This window comes from Manacus vitellinus, unplaced genomic scaffold, assembly GCF_001715985.3.
Source record: "Manacus vitellinus isolate BGI_N305 unplaced genomic scaffold, ASM171598v3 scaffold_1_pilon, whole genome shotgun sequence".
Lineage (NCBI taxonomy): Eukaryota > Metazoa > Chordata > Aves > Passeriformes > Pipridae > Manacus > Manacus vitellinus.
The window spans coordinates 52,756,877-52,775,910 of record NW_021939396.1 but is presented as its reverse complement, the minus strand read 5'-3'; the positions used below and the strand labels follow the sequence as shown (position 1 = coordinate 52,775,910).

General features: G+C 39.2%; 1 protein-coding gene across 1 annotated transcript in view; it reads left to right on the top strand.

Moving 5' to 3' along the window:
* Positions 1–304: 304 nt before the first annotated feature.
* The window catches only part of SPIRE1 (spire type actin nucleation factor 1), a 124,625-nt gene continuing 105,895 nt past the window's right edge, over positions 305–19,034 (top strand). Inside the window, 4 exon segments of the mRNA XM_029959349.1 lie at positions 305–449; positions 452–577; positions 580–603; positions 12,218–12,252. Coding sequence (XP_029815209.1) covers positions 305–449; positions 452–577; positions 580–603; positions 12,218–12,252 — 330 coding nt within the window.

Here is a 19,034-nt window from a genome sequence, read left to right as displayed (position 1 = left end):
GAGCTGTCGCTCCCCCTGCGGCGGCGGCGGGCGGACCGGCGCTGATTCTGCTGCTTGCCTTCCTCCCGCTTGGTTCCTGGATCCAGCCTTCCTGCCTGCCTGCCTGCCTGCCTGCCTGCCTGCGCGCGGGCCGGGCTGTCCGTCCGGCGGCCTGGTGGCACTAGCGGGGCGGGGAGGATGAGCACGGCGGGACCGGGCGGCAGCAGCACGAGCAGCAGCAGCAGCATCATCAGCGCAAGCAGCAGCCGCTGCCGCGGCGGCGGGGCCGGTCACTGAGCGAGTAGCACCGCGGCGGACGCAGGGCATGGAGCCCCAGCCCGGCGCCTCCCGCCCTGCCGCGCGAAGAGGAGGAGGACGCGGCGGGTCCGGCGGGCAGCGGAGGCGCTGTCGTGGAGGAGATCCTGCGGCTCTACAACAGCCCATCAACGAGGAGCAGGCGTGGGCCGTATGTACCAGTGCTGCGCCTCGCTGCGCGCCCGCGCCCGCCGCGGAGAGACCCCCGCCGGCAGGCCGGGGGCGGCGGCCGCGCACCTCCGCGTCTGGCGGGACGGCGCCGTCACCCTGGAGCAGGACGAGCCGACCGGCCGCCCCCGCCCGCCGCAGGTAAGGCTGGGGCCGCCGGCCCCGCTCAGCCCCGGGCACAGCGGCGGCACCAGCCGGGGTCGGCCGCCCGTCCCATCAGCCTTTGTCCGGGAGGGGACGGTCCTTCCCGCCGGACGGTCGCGGTGGGCGAGCGCTCGGCTCCTCGGCCGTGCCGGGGGCGGCGGGGGGTCTGAGTGTGTGTGTGTGCGTGTTTGTATGTGTGTGTGTGTGTGTGTGTCCTTGTCCCTGCACGATCTGGGTGTCGTGCGTGGAAAGGTAGAACCCGCCGCCTCGGATGCGGTCGCCTGCGTGCGGGCACGGGCAGGCGAATGCGGGTTCGGTGTTTTGTAATTGCGTCGTCTCTCCTGGTGCGTAATCCCGTGTCATCCGCGCACCGGGAGCGCCTGCTTCTGGGGCTCCTCCGGCCGTGCCCTGCATCCCGCAGGGTCTCCCGGAAACAGCTTGGCATCAAAAGGCACCTAATAGGAATAGATCGATTTAGATGTGTGCTGACATTAAGTAAGCGAGAAAGCCCTGTACAGGGGCTTAGCACCTACCATCTGTTTCGTTAAAATACCCAGGAAAGCGTATCTTGCGTTGGAAAGGAAAATGAGGGCGCAAGTCTTTTTCAGCATTTCAGAGCTTCTGATTATGGATGCAGAAAGCAGTAGTTTTTCTTGGAAGTAAAGCTTGATTTCTGAAAAGAAATTAAAGCCGGGCAGCAGAGGGATGTGGTCGGTTATCATATACATGCTGATATTCCCCAGTAACAGCCTAGTTCACGTTAAATGTCACAGAATTTTCGGAGGAGACAGAGGTTTCGGTATTTTAAAGTTGAGTGAAGCAGAAGGCAGTCATAAATTCACAAAATGGGATTAATGGAACCCTCAGCATTTGGAACACGTATATTATGCCTGGTGTTACAATTTAATGAAGCCTTTTAATACAATGCTTGTCTGAAAAGTCTTTTGGCTGAGATTTGCAGTAATACAGTTTGGAGCTAGAGGTACATGCAAATATGAAAATACATGCAGTGGAAGAAGCAACATAATTTTGTTCTACAATTGTAATGAGTCTAATAATGACTCCCATTTAAATGTGATCTGGTGTGCTTTTAAAATTGTTTTTAAAAATGAGTCTTTGTAATGTTACTTAAATACCAGACCAACACCCAGAAATTCCAGGAAAATGCTTTCCTGACCAAGACATCTGCATGTCACAAGTGCATTGAAGAGTTCTGTATTGCATTATTGTGTGGTGCTTTTGCTAACAGTCTTTTGAGATGATATCAGACTTCTTCCTTTCTCTTTCCGACTGGAGGAAATATATTGGTTTACTCTGTCTTTCTTTTTTTTGCTTTCTTTCCTTGCTATTGATGGGCTTGTTCTATTTCCTCTTACCTCCTGTAGGAGGGTGTTGGATAAACCCAGATCTAAAATTCAGGCCCCTCACTGATATCCAGCCTGTTTAGTTTATGCTAAAGCTACATGTCACATCTGCATTAGTGTTTGAAAATGTTTTAGTTAACATGTGCTAACTTGAGTATGTTGATACCACATTTAAATTTTTGGATGGAAGAGACCTTTTTTATCTTCCAGCCCTGTCTATTTTTCTCTCTTTTTTTTCCTGTCTTTTTTTTTTTTAACCTTATTATTGTATGCTTTATGTTGTATATTGGCTAACATAAATGAAGATAACCAGTCTGCTAAGACCTCCCAGGAAAGCAAAAGAGGGGAGCTATCCCAGGGAGAGTACCCCCTCTGGTGCACATAATAGAAAAGGGGAGGAGGGGAGTTTTCTGCCAGATGTCCCTAAACCATACTCAGTGATCCCGCATTTCCATCAGCCGCAGGCTGGTAGGTGCCTGGATTTGAAAGGAGGTAGTAGTCCTTCTAGGGTCCTCTTCCTGCTCCTGGCCTTCCTTATCTCCCAAACTTTGAAGAGACTATGGAAATATGGAAATACAGGCTCACCCATCAAGCTTTCACAAAGGATTTTGTATGTTCTTTGATTTGTGAAACCTGTAGCAGGTTTTCACTGGAAACTGTCATGTGAGTGGTACAGTGAATGTTGGTAATTCACTATACTGAATATTGAGGAGCTGACAGTAGGCTTGCTTCTGGTTGGTATCTTTTGAAATGTTCCAGTTGTTTTCCTTATTGCTCACTGCATTCTCCTGAGGTGATGATTAATGAGCTTCCTGAGACAATTTCATCTTGAGCCTCTCGAATGAGTTTTTATTGTTAGCCTTCCATATTCTGCTTTGTAGCAGTGAGAGCCTAGGAAGAACCATTGCACTGGTGCTGTGTCTTGGGGAGCAGTACAGCGAAGCATAGGCCCTGAAGCTGTCTGGTCACATTAATTTTACTCCTGAGATATAAATTAGAAGTTTTCTTAAAAAGAAGTACTGATTATGTAGAAACTGATGGTAGTTTTCCAAAGCAGTTTCTTGTGAAACAGTTTTCTAGTTAATGCACAATACTTGAAATTCCAAGTAACAATATATAGAAATTGAAGAAAATGTCCTTGAGATAGGAAACAAAGATGAGTTTCGCTGATAGCGGGCCAGAAAAACACTGTTAGAGTTGAATCACTGTCCTTAACCACAACCAGAGACTGATTCTCAGATCTTTCCAGTGTTATCTGTGTGATCTATTAATATTTGGTCACCTTGTTAAAAAACCAAGGTTTTGGTTAAAAAGAAGTAAAAATATTAAGGATGAAAATGCTACTCCTGTATTCGTTTTGATGTAACCATTAATATTACCTGAATCCCTGGCAAAAGGAGAATCAGAAAGGATTCCTGCTAATTGTTTTTCTGCCTTTGTATTTCAGACAATTTAGATTTAAATGCCCGTGTCAGGAGGTTTGTTAGAGCAATAGGGGTTCTTCGAGTTAAAGCTCTGAGTTGTAAAGCTGTTTTGTTCTAGCGATACATAAAAAATGTATAGCTGTAGGTTGGTGCATAGGTTTGGATAATTCACAGGAACAAATATTGGCTGTTAGTTTCTGTTTTAGTAAACAACAGAATCCTGTGTGGGCAAATAAAGGAGTCCCCGAAGAATGGTGTCTTTGGGCAGCGAACATTCGGGCTTTGTCTGGGATTGTGGAGAGCGATGTGATCTGTCACGCCTGTCAGTGGGGCTCGGGCAAAGTCAGGAGCAAACGCAGCCGTGTCACAGAGTTTGCTTTAGAGACGCACATGAAGTGATGTTTTTACAGAGCAGTGCAAACCTTATTGCTTTTCCAGAACCAAAGTAAGAAAGAAACATGAAAGTGCAAAAAACCCAAAGAAATGCTCATTGTGGTCATCTTAGTATGGATCATGGTAACTCTGTTACATCTGAGTACCGCAGAAACTTGGGTTGCTTAGAAATACCCATAATGAAATTGGACATATAGAGTAGACTGTATTTTAACTAATGGATGTTTTAACCATCTCTTTGTTACTTGCAATTTGTACGAAAAGAGGTAAGGGTGGCATCTCGTGAAGTGCCAAATGCAATAAAAAATTACTTCAGAATGAGCTAAAACATTCGGGGTAAATGTGTGGTTTGACTTCCCTGAGCTCTCTTGCAGAACCACATTTACAACGCGCTTTTATAAATTTGGAGCAATAATGAACTGATAGATGCAGGAATAGAAAACCCACACAAGAGCTGGCAATAGACCTCATGCCCAGTATTCAGTGGCATCAGGATACCTTAGGGCACAGGAGGCTATTTCATTGGCATTGAGCTGTTGCTGCAAGCTGCATAAGGGGCTCTTGCTTTTCAGTGCACTGGCTGTGCCACCTCCTTCCTGCAGGACAGTTTTGGGCCTAAGCAGGCTTGGTAAAATGAGAGTTTTCTCCATGTGTTTTGTTAGTGCCAGATCCCTGACTTAGCAAAGGCAGCCACTGATTCTGGGGATTGCACCAAGCTCCTCAGGAGGAACAGCCGTGAGGGTCTCGGAAAGGGGCAAAGACGGGTATTTTGAATGCCAAGCTGGGCTGACTTCCATCCATTGGCTGTTGAGGGCTGGCATGAATGTGGTGCTCCTCGGCCTTCCCTCTCTCTCCTGAGATCGCACCTCTGTGGATAGTGTCTTTTGCCTTGCTCTCCAGCCTTAGAGGAAAAAGCACAGAGGGAAATTACTGCTGGTCTTATCGGAAGCACGTACGATGCAGATTTTTCTCTTGGCAATCTGCTGGATGTTCAGCAGGAGGGCATAATGAATAGAGTATTCTGGCGTTGAATCAAAAAGATCACAGAAAAGTTGACTGCATGGTGGCTTTCACGCGACTTGGAGGGCTGAGGGTGAGACATGCTGGAGAAGAATAGTTTATGTTGTCTTGGCAGTTTTAATGACTTGTGTCATTCTTATACCCTTGTGTGCCCAAGTATTGGAGGGCAGTGTGGAGAAATATAGGATGAATAAATGCAAATTCAGCTTGTGTGCATCAAGACATTCTCGTCTCTCAGTTGCTTGTGGAGCAAGAGGAAAAATAGGCATGATTTTTAGAGGAAAATGAATGTACTGACACTTTCCTTCTAATTTTACTGGCCCTTTTAAAAAATGATGGATGAGAGTTGCTTTTCTTGCTATTTAAGTTTCAAAAGAGGTGTTGCTATGAATAATGCTAGAATAAATAGTACCTCTAGAATGCTGGCTTAATTATACTCTGAATTTGGATTTAGTTCAATACTACTCAGACACATCTGTATTTAAAAAATAGTAAGACTTGATGTATTGAGCCTCACTTTATCCCCCAAGAGTTTTAAGATAGATATCTATATAGGTGTGTTAATGTTGTAAGTCAAGGTAGGAAGAAAATAGTACTAGACAGCACAGAGGAGCCTTGGTGAGTTGATGCTTTTATCTCTGCTTGCTCTACTGATCTGCGAAAAAAGAAAGCTTAGGCTTTATTTATGCCAGACTTTCTGTCATCATAGTGGTTCCCAGTACGTAAGTGTGAACTGGAAGGCTTCCAGTCATGGCTTATGCTGATGCATCCCGTGCACCAGGGGTTACATGGGCTCTCTGTGAATATCCCGGGTGCTGGAGGTCCCATTGTAGGCAGCTCTGGTGGAGGAGGACAAAATAAGCGAAGGAAAGACCTTGGCATAACAAAACAATGTATTTGACTAAAAAAAGGTGCGTATTTCAAATGCCTGCACAAAAGAAATGGAAGGAAATTTCCAACAGTGGTATGTGACCACTTCTCCATACAAATACCTATATTTGTATGGAGAAATGTTGAAGATGGTAAGTAGGTAGTGAAGGAATGAAGTCTGATTTGGTGTTGTCTGAAAACTGCACTTTTTCCTAAGGAAAAAATAAGAACTTTGGAAGAAAAACTTTGAGGAATTATGGGCTCCTGATATTAATAATGACTTTAAGTAAGATAACACATTTGTACTTTAACAGAGGTTTCCTGGCTAATGCAGTAAAAATGTTGCTGTAGAAAGGAAAATGGAATTTTAGTTGTCATTGTTAACAGGGGAGTAAAAAATGAGACATCTGCCATGATGTTGCAGAGAGTTATCATGTCCCTGTGTGGCATCACTGGAGAAAGAACAAAGATGGGGTTTTTTTGGCAAAAGCCATGGGTGATGGAGTCCATCTTCAGGACTGGCTGGAGGTGACGGTTTACCCCACAGTACCCGGTGAGAAGTGATGGGTAGGACTCGGGGTCACGCAAGAAGAGCTTTGAAAATGAAGATGGTAGCAGTGTTTGATGTGACAGAGCGAGAGAGAGAGAGAGAAAGTGCCTTGAACAGGACGATTCAGAGAGCAAGACATGATCAGAGTGACAGGCAGTGCAGATGACCTGCATGGCAGCAGCACTGAGAATGAGCCTTACCTAAGCGTGAGCGTGTTTGCCAAGTGTGCAGTAGGTATGTTGCAGGTGACAAGAGGATTAAAGGCACATAACGTCCTGGTTCCATGTTGGCAATGAACATATCTTTATAAAATTGGGGAAGCTTTTTCTTAATATTTGTTAAAAGGAAACTGAGGAGTGTTTACTCTTTGTTTCTGAATTAATTTATCACATTACAGCATTGGATCTGGTAAGGAAACAAAGGGAATATTGTACCATTCCCGATAAAACCTTAAGGTAGCTCGTTGACACGTGCAACTATGAGTGTGTTACTGAATTTTATTACTGTGCACTTTAAGAGGAACTAAAGGAGATGAGTCACTTTGTACAGTGTAAATACAAGACTGCAAAGAGATTGCCAAGGTAGAGAAGAATTAAGAGAACTCGTATTTCATATACTTGAGAAAGTTTATTAACAACTGGTGAAAGTTCTTAACAGATCCAGCAGTGCTGTATTATCAATTTAGAAAAGCTGTAACTTGCTTGAAACTCCAGATCTGGCAAACGTGATGGAAGAAACTGCTGATGACTTCAATGAAGTCAGAATTCTGCCAGGAGCACACTTACTTATTGGATGAGCAGGCAGTTGGGTAGCTCCAGGAAAAATTAGAGTATGATTAGAGTAACAGAAATTTTAGAAAATAAAAATAAAAATTGAAACACATGAATTCTGCAAATTCACACTTTTTTGTGAAGGGTTGATATCTGGACAGGTCAGAGGAAAGTGAATGTAATATCTGTATTTACACATCTACAGAAGAGACTGGCAACTACAAATGGAGCTCAGCAGCACTCAGAGATGTGGATCTACCACAGTATTTTCTTAGAGTAACAAAAATTGATGTGATCCATAGGGAAGCTTAGAGATTTGCTAAAGAAGATGAGCAGTGGAACACAGAAAAATTATATAGTGAGCACAGGCTTGTGCAGAGTAGAAATGAGACAAGACAAAGAGCCACTATTTAATTATATCTTAGAAGGTACCACTAAGGTAGCATGGATTTGTTAACTTGCAATTTAAAAAATATTTTTATTACAAAATTTAACAGGGTATTAACACATAAGACCTCTTAGCAATTTATAAGAGGATTGCCTATGACTGTACAAAATGAGGAGTAACTTAAGTGAAGTGTTGAATGGAGAAAAATGAAGGTATGGAAAAAGATTGACACAGGGAAGGAAAATCCTGACTGCCTTTGGTCTAGAAACTTCTCTAAGAATTTTCTTTGTATTCCCTTACAATTTTTACAGTTTCTTTTTCTTTTCTCTCCCAAGCAGAAAAATGAACCATATAATTACTAAGTCATCAGCTGTAGGCTGATACAGAAATCATGAGTCACAACCAAAAAGCCACAAGCTCTGAAAACTCATCCCATTTCTGGTTGCCTTCTAATTACAGTTTAAAGGAAGGTTATGTTGTTCCTCAAAGTGTGTTTTTCTTAAAAATATGGGATTCTGTGCTTGCTGCTCTGAGGGGTCTCTGATTACCTCTCGTAATCCAGTCTGCTTTCTTCCATTTGCTCATGTTCTCACTCTTCTTGACCTTCTTCCCTGCATCTTGATGTCTTACTCATAAGCTACACTTTCCCTATATTTGTCTTTGTCACTTTTTTTTTCTATTTCTGTTTATCATGCAAGTTTTCACTGTCCTCCTCAGTTTATCTCGTAATATCGTCCTGAGCCAGAATTCTGGCTCACTCCTCCTACATCAGTATTTTCCTCTCACTTCATTTAATTATGAATCCTATTTTTTGCATATTCATCTCTTTTTCTTGTGTTGCATGGTTACCTTTGCTTTCTTCTTTCATGCCTTTTCCTTTTATTCGTCCTCATCTTGACTCTTGTATTGATGAACTTGTCAGGTTTAGTAACTAATCTGACCAGTTTCAGATTAGTTAGCAGCTCTCCAGTTTTTGGTAACTCCAAAGTTGCAAAACTCCAGTTTCTGCAGTCAGATGATGAAATGTGAATCTGAACTACTTTTTTTCACTAGAGGAGTTCCTTATTCTCTTAAGGGCAGAGAAAAGCTTATTATTGTAGCTACAGTGCCTCTTGAAGATGCAAAAGCTAGAATGCAAATACAAATTCAACTTATTGTTAGCTTAGGAGAGTGACTGAAGACTGTCCAATTTAAGGAGATTGAGTTAGTGACTCTTATGTTCTTCCTTGCTCCCTTTCTATAGGTTAGCTCCTGTGTTCCTTCTTTGGCCACCTTTACCACTGTCCTCTAGTACATACAGGCAGTGTGTGTCATTGCTGCCACTTGGGTTCTGCTGTTGTGGCAACAGCAGAAGTGGGCTGTGACATTTAATTATAATCTTTAACAGAAAATGAGTTTCAGGTTTGTTGCCAGTGCATACATCAACCACACTGTTGCGTGTTGCTGTGCTTATAATTTCAACTGTGCCAGAAGGTCTCTTGAAGGAAATGCCTGTGGATCTGAGCAGAGGAATCTGAGACACTAGAGGAAGGCTAGGGAGATGCTCTGAGCTTCAGGGCTCTTAGAGCAGCTGGTTATAGCTGAAACAGCGGCCATATGAATGTGGTGTCACATCACTAACGTCAGCTCTGTACCGTAATTTTTCTTCAGATGGGATTGCAAATGGTTTTGCACATCCCACATGCTTTCCTACAAATATACTGTGTCAATCCATTCTGACATACTGAATTATCTATTTTTCTTTCAAAACTCTTAAATGTGTGTTTCTTACCAGTGGCAGCAGTACAGGAAGCTCCTGCCCTAAGGGGTAAGACGGTGTTCCCTAGTGCTTGAGGAAAGTTTGTCATGACTCCTTTTGTTGAGAGTTTGATATAAGAATAATTTTCAAATAGAAATTTTTAGGAACAAAAAGTACTTGTGAAGGTTTGGGATTTCTTTTCTTTTTCTTTTTTTTTTTTTCCCTGGCAAATGGGTCTCTCTGAAGACTGGTTTCAGACATACAGGAAACCTCCAATTTAAGTCACTTTTCTTCTTGCAAAAACTTCACTTTTTACATTTCAACAAGCTGAGAGTGAAAAACCATATAATCTTCCAAACTGTAGTTTGTTTATAAACTGAAGTTGACAGAATTATGCTGTTTACTAGTAATGAATGTATTAGCTGCTATTTGAAAGCTGTCACGGAAGATTATTGTTGAATGTTTTTTTGGCAGTAAGAGTGGTGGAGAAGCTACACAGATGAATATCTAGTTGAATGGTTCTGAAGTCTGGAGAAGTCTGCACTTATCTTAAGAAGCAGCACCTGAAATAATTTTTCAAGACTTCACCTGTTTATCAGAGAAGCACTTAATAGTGCTTGCAGACAGAGACTATTCTATGACTTCTTATAGGGATTTTTCTTCTTGCAGTGCAAATGAAGAAAGTGTGACCCTTAGGCTACATTTATGAGTTCCTGCTTTTTCAGTCATGTCAGCTGAAGAGGGAAGAAATTTCTACCCCAGCCAGTATAAATAAAGGCAGTTTAAGTAAATTGGTTTGTAGGAGCCATATAAAAACTAATTCATTTCAATCTTGATAGATGTATGTAAGTGCATTAACAGTATTGTTAATGATCTCTTCTGAAATGTAGTAAATGCTTGATGGAGGGTGTCCACAAGTCACTGCAAACACCTTGGGGAAATCTGCTAAGTGTATAGCTGGACTCAGGGTGTACAGAGGCATATGGAATGGTATAGTTAATAATTACCATAACACAGCATATATTATAATGTTGTAAGTCACTTAGTAGTTTGCACCTGTCTAGAATACTGTCTGTGGTGCATTTGAACTGGTGTGAGGCTTAAACTACTTGTTATTTCACCTTCCTGCCACAGCACATGCAATCATGACAATACGATTGTTTTTGAAAATGTTGATATAAATAGGAATAAATAATTCAGTTTAGTGTTCCCTATATTTTTATAATAAAACAAAAAGTAAGTCACGATTTACTCTGACAGCAGTAGCAAATTCTGAAAGTAGCATATATGAAGTAAGGAACACCTTTATCCGAAAAAGGCAGCATGTGCTATTTTTTTTCCTATCTTGATTACATTTCTGTGAATTAGTCTTATATCATCTTCTATCATGGAGACACATTGTTTTGGTCATCTGTAATTGGAGTTTCACAAAAATAGTCCCTAATATTAGTAAATCTGCTAACAATCCTAGGGGTAGTTAAAAAACATTCTCAGTAATTTTCTCCCATTTATAGTTTATAACAATCACACTAATGTTACCATTTTAAACAGAAAAAACCATTTTATGTGAATCTCAAAGTGAATCAACCAGAGGCACCAGTCCTTTTGAAAAGATAATGTGTGATGCAAAAGCCGCCTTTTTAAGTCACTCCTGCTTTTTGTTTTGAAGTCAGACACCAGAGCTAAGCATTCAGCTTACATTGGCAACAGTTCAAAAGGAAGGTAAACAACTTTCACTGTGTTAGGTGGATGTTCCCTATTCATTCAAGATGTGTTTAACCTTTAGTTTTGAAGGGAAGGTGACCAGTTCAGTATGAAAAATTAAGCTTTTTGTCTATGCAGGTGACTCTCCCTCAGTGCCGAGTGTTTTGCATGTTGTTCTTGTGTAACGTGGAGTCAGTATGATCACTCCTCTGTGCAAACATTGTGCTAACCAGTTGGTTGAGCTTCCTTGGGCTCATCAGCCAGTCTGATAAAACAGTCTTTCCAGTTATGGCTACAAACTGCAGACTTTTCTTAACTGTTGCAGTAAATCCTTGGCAACCATCCTGTGGAACATGCACTCTCAGAGCTCACGCAGTCAAGCGAATGCGTCCTGTTCTGGTTTTTGAGCATGTGAGGACTCAGGACTGTGCCACACATTTCCTGGGGTCTGTGCCATCGGGCCCAAAGTCACAGACTTTAAACTAGCAGTGTTAGTGCAATGCAGCCGAAAAGCTAAGACAAAAAGAGTACAATTCAACTGTCTGTATGTTTTGAAATTAAGGTTTTGTGTAGGTCCCCTTTCAAATGGATAGATCTCTGTGGAATACTTAACTTTCTTGAATGTAATTTTTCCAGCAGAAAATCATCCTGTCAGAATTACTTCACCGTACTTTGATAAGTATTATTAATACAAAATTTTAAACTTGCTGCTTTTAGTGACATGATAGTTTCCTAGTATGCTGTGAAATTTCAGTCTTCTTTTTGTAAGCCGTCAAGCCACTTTTGTATGAAACTGTTTTGTATTTGGGAAAATTGAGATTTCAATTTGATGAAACAGTTCAGAAACTTAATTTCTCTATATTATACAAATTCCAAAGTGATGCTCCTGAATGCTGAGGAAATGCAAAACTTGTCAAGAGGGACTTATAAAAATAGTACAGTAATGCTTCAACTTTAATTTGCTTGAACTTTATGTTGTTGTTGAACTCTTTGATATCCCAGAAGTATTAGATGAAACAGTGGCTTTTCCCTGGTTTATGAATTAATGTTGTTTTTTCTCTTGAAATAATTATTTGCTACTGCTTAATTTAAGCCAGTGTGTTTTCATGTTCCTTCCACGACCAAGCATCAGTCATACAATTTAAATAATGAACCAAGACATTAAACACACATATTTTTAAAAGGGAGTATTGTGAAGGATCCAAATAAAAAGGGTAGGGCCTTCTTGTTAATTCTGTGATGCATTCATAATAATAACATTATTGAAATGCATGATTCAAGTAAAACAAAGAATATGTGGCAATTACTCAAAAAAAAAAGACTCTGGTTTTTAGTTTTATTTTTTTCCATAATCTTTTACTTAATCTGAAAACCTTTTTTTCTGTTACAGGTAAATCAGGCCATTTACACTGCACAGAAATGGAGGTAAGAGAAATATTTTGTGTTGTCTACTAGAGCTGATCTAGCTCAACTCTTTTCCATTAACTTACAGAGTAGATGTGGTGCACTTATCCTGTGTTGTCCCCATTGCAAAGTTGTACTGTGTATTGCATTGATGACTTTTGTTGACAGCTGCATAAATGTGTCTTAACATGGGATATTTAGTCTTATGTTCAGGAACAGAGGAAAGAAAGGTTGTGTGGTTTTTCAAAAACAAGATGAGAGATATGCTATGCAACCAATGTAATTTCATTTGATATTAATTTCTTTAAAAAATATATATTTTTTTAGCAGAATATTTCATTTAGGTAACTTCTATAGGATAAATTCTCCTGTTTTACTTACTTTAGAAAGGACTATTACGCCATGGAATAAATACTTAGTGTTTATGGAATGGCTTGGTGATTACTGACAACCTGAGAATTTGGATGGAAGCAGCGAATACAAGTTATCTCAGGGTTGTTTGTCCATCTGAAGACTTCCTGATTTCAGATACTTTTAATATTTTCTTTAATTGATTACTTGGCAATGTTTTGGAGCACAAGATACATTGTTGTATGTCTTGCTGGGGTAGCAGTAGAAACATAAATCCATTTAAATCTGCTTCATTTATATCTTGACTATTATTTAACTGTATCTTTGATACTAAGCTGTGACTTGTGTTGGAAGAGAATGTTCAAACTATCATTTGTCAGAGTTGTAGATTTAATACAAGACTGAAAGAAAAACTAAGTTGAACGTCTAGTTTAACAAGATGTGGAGTCACAGTATAATTTTTATTATCATACAGAATAAATAATGCAGTCTACTCCTTAAATAAACTTTTCCAGCAATAAATACAATTTCTGTGTCGTTTGCAGGGTAGCCTTTTCTCACTGCCTTTGAACTTTCTTTGAAATGTAGAACTGAGTTTTTACTTCAACTGTTCCATCGGTACCTCAGGCTGAGCCTGGAGATGGGACAAGGGAAGCATCTTAATTGGTGGGTTGTCTGCCTTCTCATCAATAATATATACAGAGGTGACAAACTGCTGTTACCGAGTGGTTTATACAGAGATAAACTGTGCATGATAATGGCTGCTTTAAAGACAAAATGAAAGGCCAGCTAATGCAACTACAAATGGTAAAGTGCTAACACCATCCAGGTTTTTGGAAGTATTAATAATAATAAATCAAAAAACATACTTTCTGCAGGATATGGTGTAAGGAGTAATTCTTAACACATGCAAGTACAGAAATTGGAAGTAGGTGCGTTTTATTTCTTTCTGTGGTTCAGTTTAAGGAAATGCATCCTGGTTTTGTTTCAGCATTTGTAAAATCTCAGTTCACAAATCTAGTGCTTTATTTAGAAATTATAATCTGTTGTGTCATCTGCTTTGCATACTAAATATCATTACAATTTTGCTTTGTGTCTTTTAAATGGAAGGTAATGAAAGGCCCTAACACTAAAAATGCAGATAATAAATCCCTGTTAAAATATTTTTAGCAAAACATAAAATACTTCATTTTGGGAAAGTAAAAGTGCTTTTGCTTCAAATGAAAATGTCTAGTAAGAGTCAGTTGGATATGTTATACTTCATCTTCCATGGGAAAAGAGTTCTTTAATTTTGATATTTCAAAAATATTTTTTGTTGATAGTTGAAAAGAAAATCAGATTAGAATTTCCCATGAGACAGAGGCTTCCTTTTAAAATGTCTCTAATAAGAGACTGTGACCATTAGCATATTGACTCTTCTCTTTATCTCTGTCATTTTGAAGGAGTCTGTGAAGGAGTCAGTGGCTTTTTCCTTTCCAAAATTCCTTTGGGGTTGCAGCATTAGACTTGAAGTTGATGATGTTTGTGTTTTTCAGAACAAGGAGTTCAGCAGAGACAGTTCATCTCACTTTTGTGATTCCTGTGTAAGAGAGTATGGCCTGATTGAACATACTAGAATATGTGGGAAACTTCATAAAATCTTAACTAATAACAGTCATAACTTTTTTGCAAAACATCCTGTAAACTATCCTGAATTGACATGCCTTTTCTTTCAAGCTGGCAATGTGAGTGGTGTGTCAAGTTCAGAGTCCAGCTGCCATAGCCATAATGGGAAGATGGGAATAAGGAATAAGGTGACCCTATGTAATCTGCACCTGCCTGTAACTCTGTTATGTACATAATGATAGCTCTCCTTAGTCATCTCAGCCGAGGTGGTGAAGATTATATAAAATATGCCAGCCTCATTTGTAAATATTTAGTGCTCATATAGGAAGTATTCTGTGAATGCAAAGTGATTCATATGTAGGAGGGTTTAATTGCCTGTATTTGAAAAGACCCACCTAACTGAGCACAGGTCTGTTGTGTGTGATTAATGCAGTGAACCAGAATGTACACTAATATAAAGATACACGCAGCCTCTCACATTTGTTAAGGAGTCAGGAAGGAGTTAAAGAGCCTGTCCCAAACAATGGTGCATAAATTGTTCAACACCATTCAGTTCATGTCAAACCACTAAGGGAATCAACTGTAGAAGTATTTTAGGGAGATTTTGTCTGCTCTGTATGCAAATTCTATTCATGAGCTATCAGATTAAAAATTTCAGCATACAGTAAAAATTATGGTACTTGTCTGTGGAGATAATTTTTTAACCTTTTCATTGGGAACTTGAAACATTGACTGTATTTCAGATAATCATTCAGGGAAATAAATATATAGATTACAAGCATACAGTGTTTGCTTTGATACAAATGAGAATATACCTGTTAGTTCAGTGTATTGATGTGAATAAAATCAACCACTTCTCTCATGCAGATGAAAATAAGAACATGTATTTAATAGCACAGAATGTTAGAATTTCAAAAGAGGTGTCATAATGCCACACCTATATTAAAGTGTGTTACCTGCTCATAATTCAAGCAGTGTAAAATGTGTATTTAGCATATGCTAATATCTAGGGTTCATATTTTTATCCATGTTGAGTGTAAGCAGAAGTAACATTGTGATTGAGGAGTAATTGCTGCAGCAAACAATCCTTGTCATGCACAGTAATAATCACTTTGTTCTCCTTCCTGAGCATTAACCTTAGGGTGACAAGGGAGAAGAAATAGCATTGAACAGAGGACAGGCAAAAATGTTTGAGAATCATTTCTCCTGGAAAAATATGACTGAGTGTGACTTCCATCAAAATAAGTTTTGATTATGTACTGAAGAAATAAATTTCTCTGTGAATGCTTGATTACAAATTTGGTGATTTTATGAATGCTTTTGATTCCTTGTGCTTTTAAGGGGAAAATTAGCAAGCACTTGGAATTGCCTTCTAGAAACTGAAGTAGAATCATGCATCTTTTCTTGCAAGCATTAATTTGTGCTTGACCATTATGTGGCAGTTCTGATGAGTGAAGCACTTATCCCTTGATGATGGAATTATCTCTCAGAGAAGCTGCGCGTCCAGCCGAGAAGGGACCTGTTATTTTAGATACCTGAAAGACCATTATGCTTGTACATTGATGTGGGGATTCTGTGGCAGTCAGTCTGACATCCTGGTTTCCTGAAATACTTCATAGTCACAAAGAAGCAGCTTAACAGACATTTGATTGAATAGTGAACACACAAAAAAGTAGAATTTATGTTTTGATCTATAGTGTTTTGTAATGAGCTGCTTTTTCAAGAGAAGCTTTGTTTTCTAGCACATGAGGAGGAGATCGATCTTGGAAAAAAATGGATTTCTAGTGTTTACTTGCTATAAGCTTGGCACATTGCCATTTTCATTCAGCAATTTAATTAGGAATACGCAGCAAATATTGGACTGGAGAACTAATAATGTATTTGACTAAGCTGATTTAGTGATAGTACAATCCTGCCATCTGTCCAGAGTCTCTAAGAGAATTCAGCTGTTCCTTGTAAAGGCTTTTTGCAGGTAGTATGATGTACCTTTATTAATCTACACACCCTAAAGTCACACAGGATTTATGATGAAATCTTCATTCCAGTGATACCACTGATAAACCTCTCAGTCAGCTGAGGGGAAGAGTCCAGAGGAAGATTTCAGCCTTTGGTCTTCTGACAATTTCAAATAATGGGTGGTGGAAAACTAGGTCTTACAGTAACTTGGATCCCTCCGGGGAAGGTTTTGCCTGTGAAAAACACAAATAACAGAGCATGGAGCATTATGTTAGGTGGTGGTGGTGCTTTTTGATTTTTTGGGGGGAGTTTGGTGGGTGGGGGTTTTTTAGATTTTGTTTGTTCATTTGTTTTTTAAATATCAAAGCACAAAAATATTCCCTGTATAGTTACCCTGTGGTACTTACAGAATTACCTATTTTTTTTTATGAGATTAAATGGGAAAGTTTGCAAATATAGATTAAATGACTGAAAGAGTCTCAATGTCTCAAGAGTTTTGGAAGAATAAGATAATTTGTACAGGTCTTTAGTTTTTGCAGAACCCTTTCGATATAAATTCTATTATATTGTGCTTGACAAGATACCCATTATATCAGTGGCCTGTTAGCATACCTGTGGCAGCAATCATATGTACTGATTGATAGCTATCACATCAATTAGCTGTAAGGTACTATTTTATGAGTAAACCAGTGCTAGTGAACGTGTTTGCCTGTCTGTTCAGACCAAGAGAGTGATTTGATGGCTTATTCGAACTGCAGGGAAAAATTAGGCTTCAGATGTTGTTTGCATATGTGCAATTTAGTGGCCCTTTGTGTTGTCCTGCTTTGTTGTTGCATGTAATAAAAGACGAATTTAGAGTATCAGTATGAAATAAGAATGCTGTGTTCCATACTTTTCTTTTTTTGGCTTGTTATAGCAAATAAATTTTAAGCTACAAAACTTACAACTACATTTCTGATCTGCTAAATCCCTCAAAGGCTTCTGAGATTATATGATATTGTTTTTCTATGAACTCTGCTAGTTATGAATTTTCTGTTAGAGGTGCTGTGTTTTCCTGCCTCTTTGTTAACTACCAAATAGTTAATAGTAAAAACATAATCCAAACAAGGAGATGCTTTCTGTGGATGAACAGAAGTGGATAGTAGTTCTCAGAGCAGTTGCATGGAGGGAGTTCTTTGTTATTTCTTTAAGTATTTTGCCTAAGGCATTTCTAAAACTGAGGTAGAATACACCCCAGAGTCCCGTAAGTTCAATTTCAGTGATAAGTTTGACCTGACAGTGTTGGCTTTTTGATCTATAGGGGACAAAACCCAACTCAGACCTTCTATTCTTGAATATCTCTATTCACTCAGAAGTTCAACATCCACAATGTAAAAAGTATACAGAAGATATACAGGTGATGAGAATAAGGTACATAAAATGTAGGTTAAATGGCAAATGAAAAGGACACAAAGCAACTCAATATCTGAATATTTCCTCTTGTTTACAGCTATTTGTTCCCTGTACCACTTCAGTCCACACAACACTTACTCTTGCAGGGGTGAAGTTGGAAATACTGAGTAGGTTCAGTGCGTGGCTTGATTTTTGGGAAGCCAAGGGAAATCAGACTTTAGCACATATTTTGTTTCAGATGAGCAAGGAGCACTTTGGAGAGTTGATTAAGTATTTGAATATAATATTGCATTCATTTTTTACTGCATTTTGTCTTCCAGATGTTCTACTTTTGATATTGTAGCTATCTCACTGCAGGACATGAGTAACTTCCTCTGACTGCAGTGGGTATTACTGGTGTTTTATAAAGAACAAACACTGAATTATTGATTTTTTTTTTAAATTTTTTTTTGGTAAAATGTTATGGTTCTATACCAATAGACCTTTTGTGTGCGTCTATGTTCCTAATTGATGTCCAATTTTTATATTTCTGGATGGCTGTGTTTAGTGGCTCTATGCCTCTAACATAAAGATCCTTGAAAATCTAAGCAGCATTATTTCAACAATAACATGCATTACTGGATTAGGCTAATTTTAACATAGCAAAGATAAACTAATTTCTTGTTAATCAGTTTTGAATTTGGTCAGTAGTCAAAGAGGACAGGAACTCAAGGGAACAAAACAGTTGATTTTGCTTCAGCAGTTCAGTTACCAGGTATTGGTTTTGCAATTTAAAAGCAAATATTGCTTTAAATTTAACCATTAGGAAAATGAGGCAAAAACCAAAAGATGAAAATAACAATATCAGTAAGTTTATTTTCAAAATGTGAAGAGATTTAAAGTGAGAAAAATAGTTGTTAATGAATGAGATTAATCGAGGGTGCTCCCACCTGCTTTGTTTAATGACACATACACTCTTCTGTTCAGTGATAACATATTAATATTGAGTCATTCATGCTTTGAATGTGCTTAGGAATACTGATCTAGTTCATCTAAACGCTTCTTGTATGAAGTAGATCACATTTTAACATTTCAATTCTTGTTAGCCACTTTTCATATGTGTTGAACCCCCAGCAATTTCTACTTGGGAAAATAACATTATGAAAGGTGTAATGACTGAACAGTAGACAGTGTGATTAATTTTTATTTAGTCTTCAATTTCTCTTGCTGCTTTCTGCTTTCTTGTTTCTCAGCTGGGAGCAAGAAGAGCTGCTGTCCTCCGGTTGTGAACATGCAGAAGCTCCAGTTATTGCAGGAGAAGGGAGGAGAAATGTGGTGTCTCCTCATAGAATTTCCAAAGGTTACTAAGGGAAAGTATTAAGAGTAAAGTTTATTTGGAATTTTAGTAAGATACAATTTTCAGGAGGTTAATTAATAACAGGGCAGGTCATGGTGGTTGCAGAAATTTCCAGTAACACTGAGCATTCAAAAATCATAAGGCTTATTCTAACATACAGTGA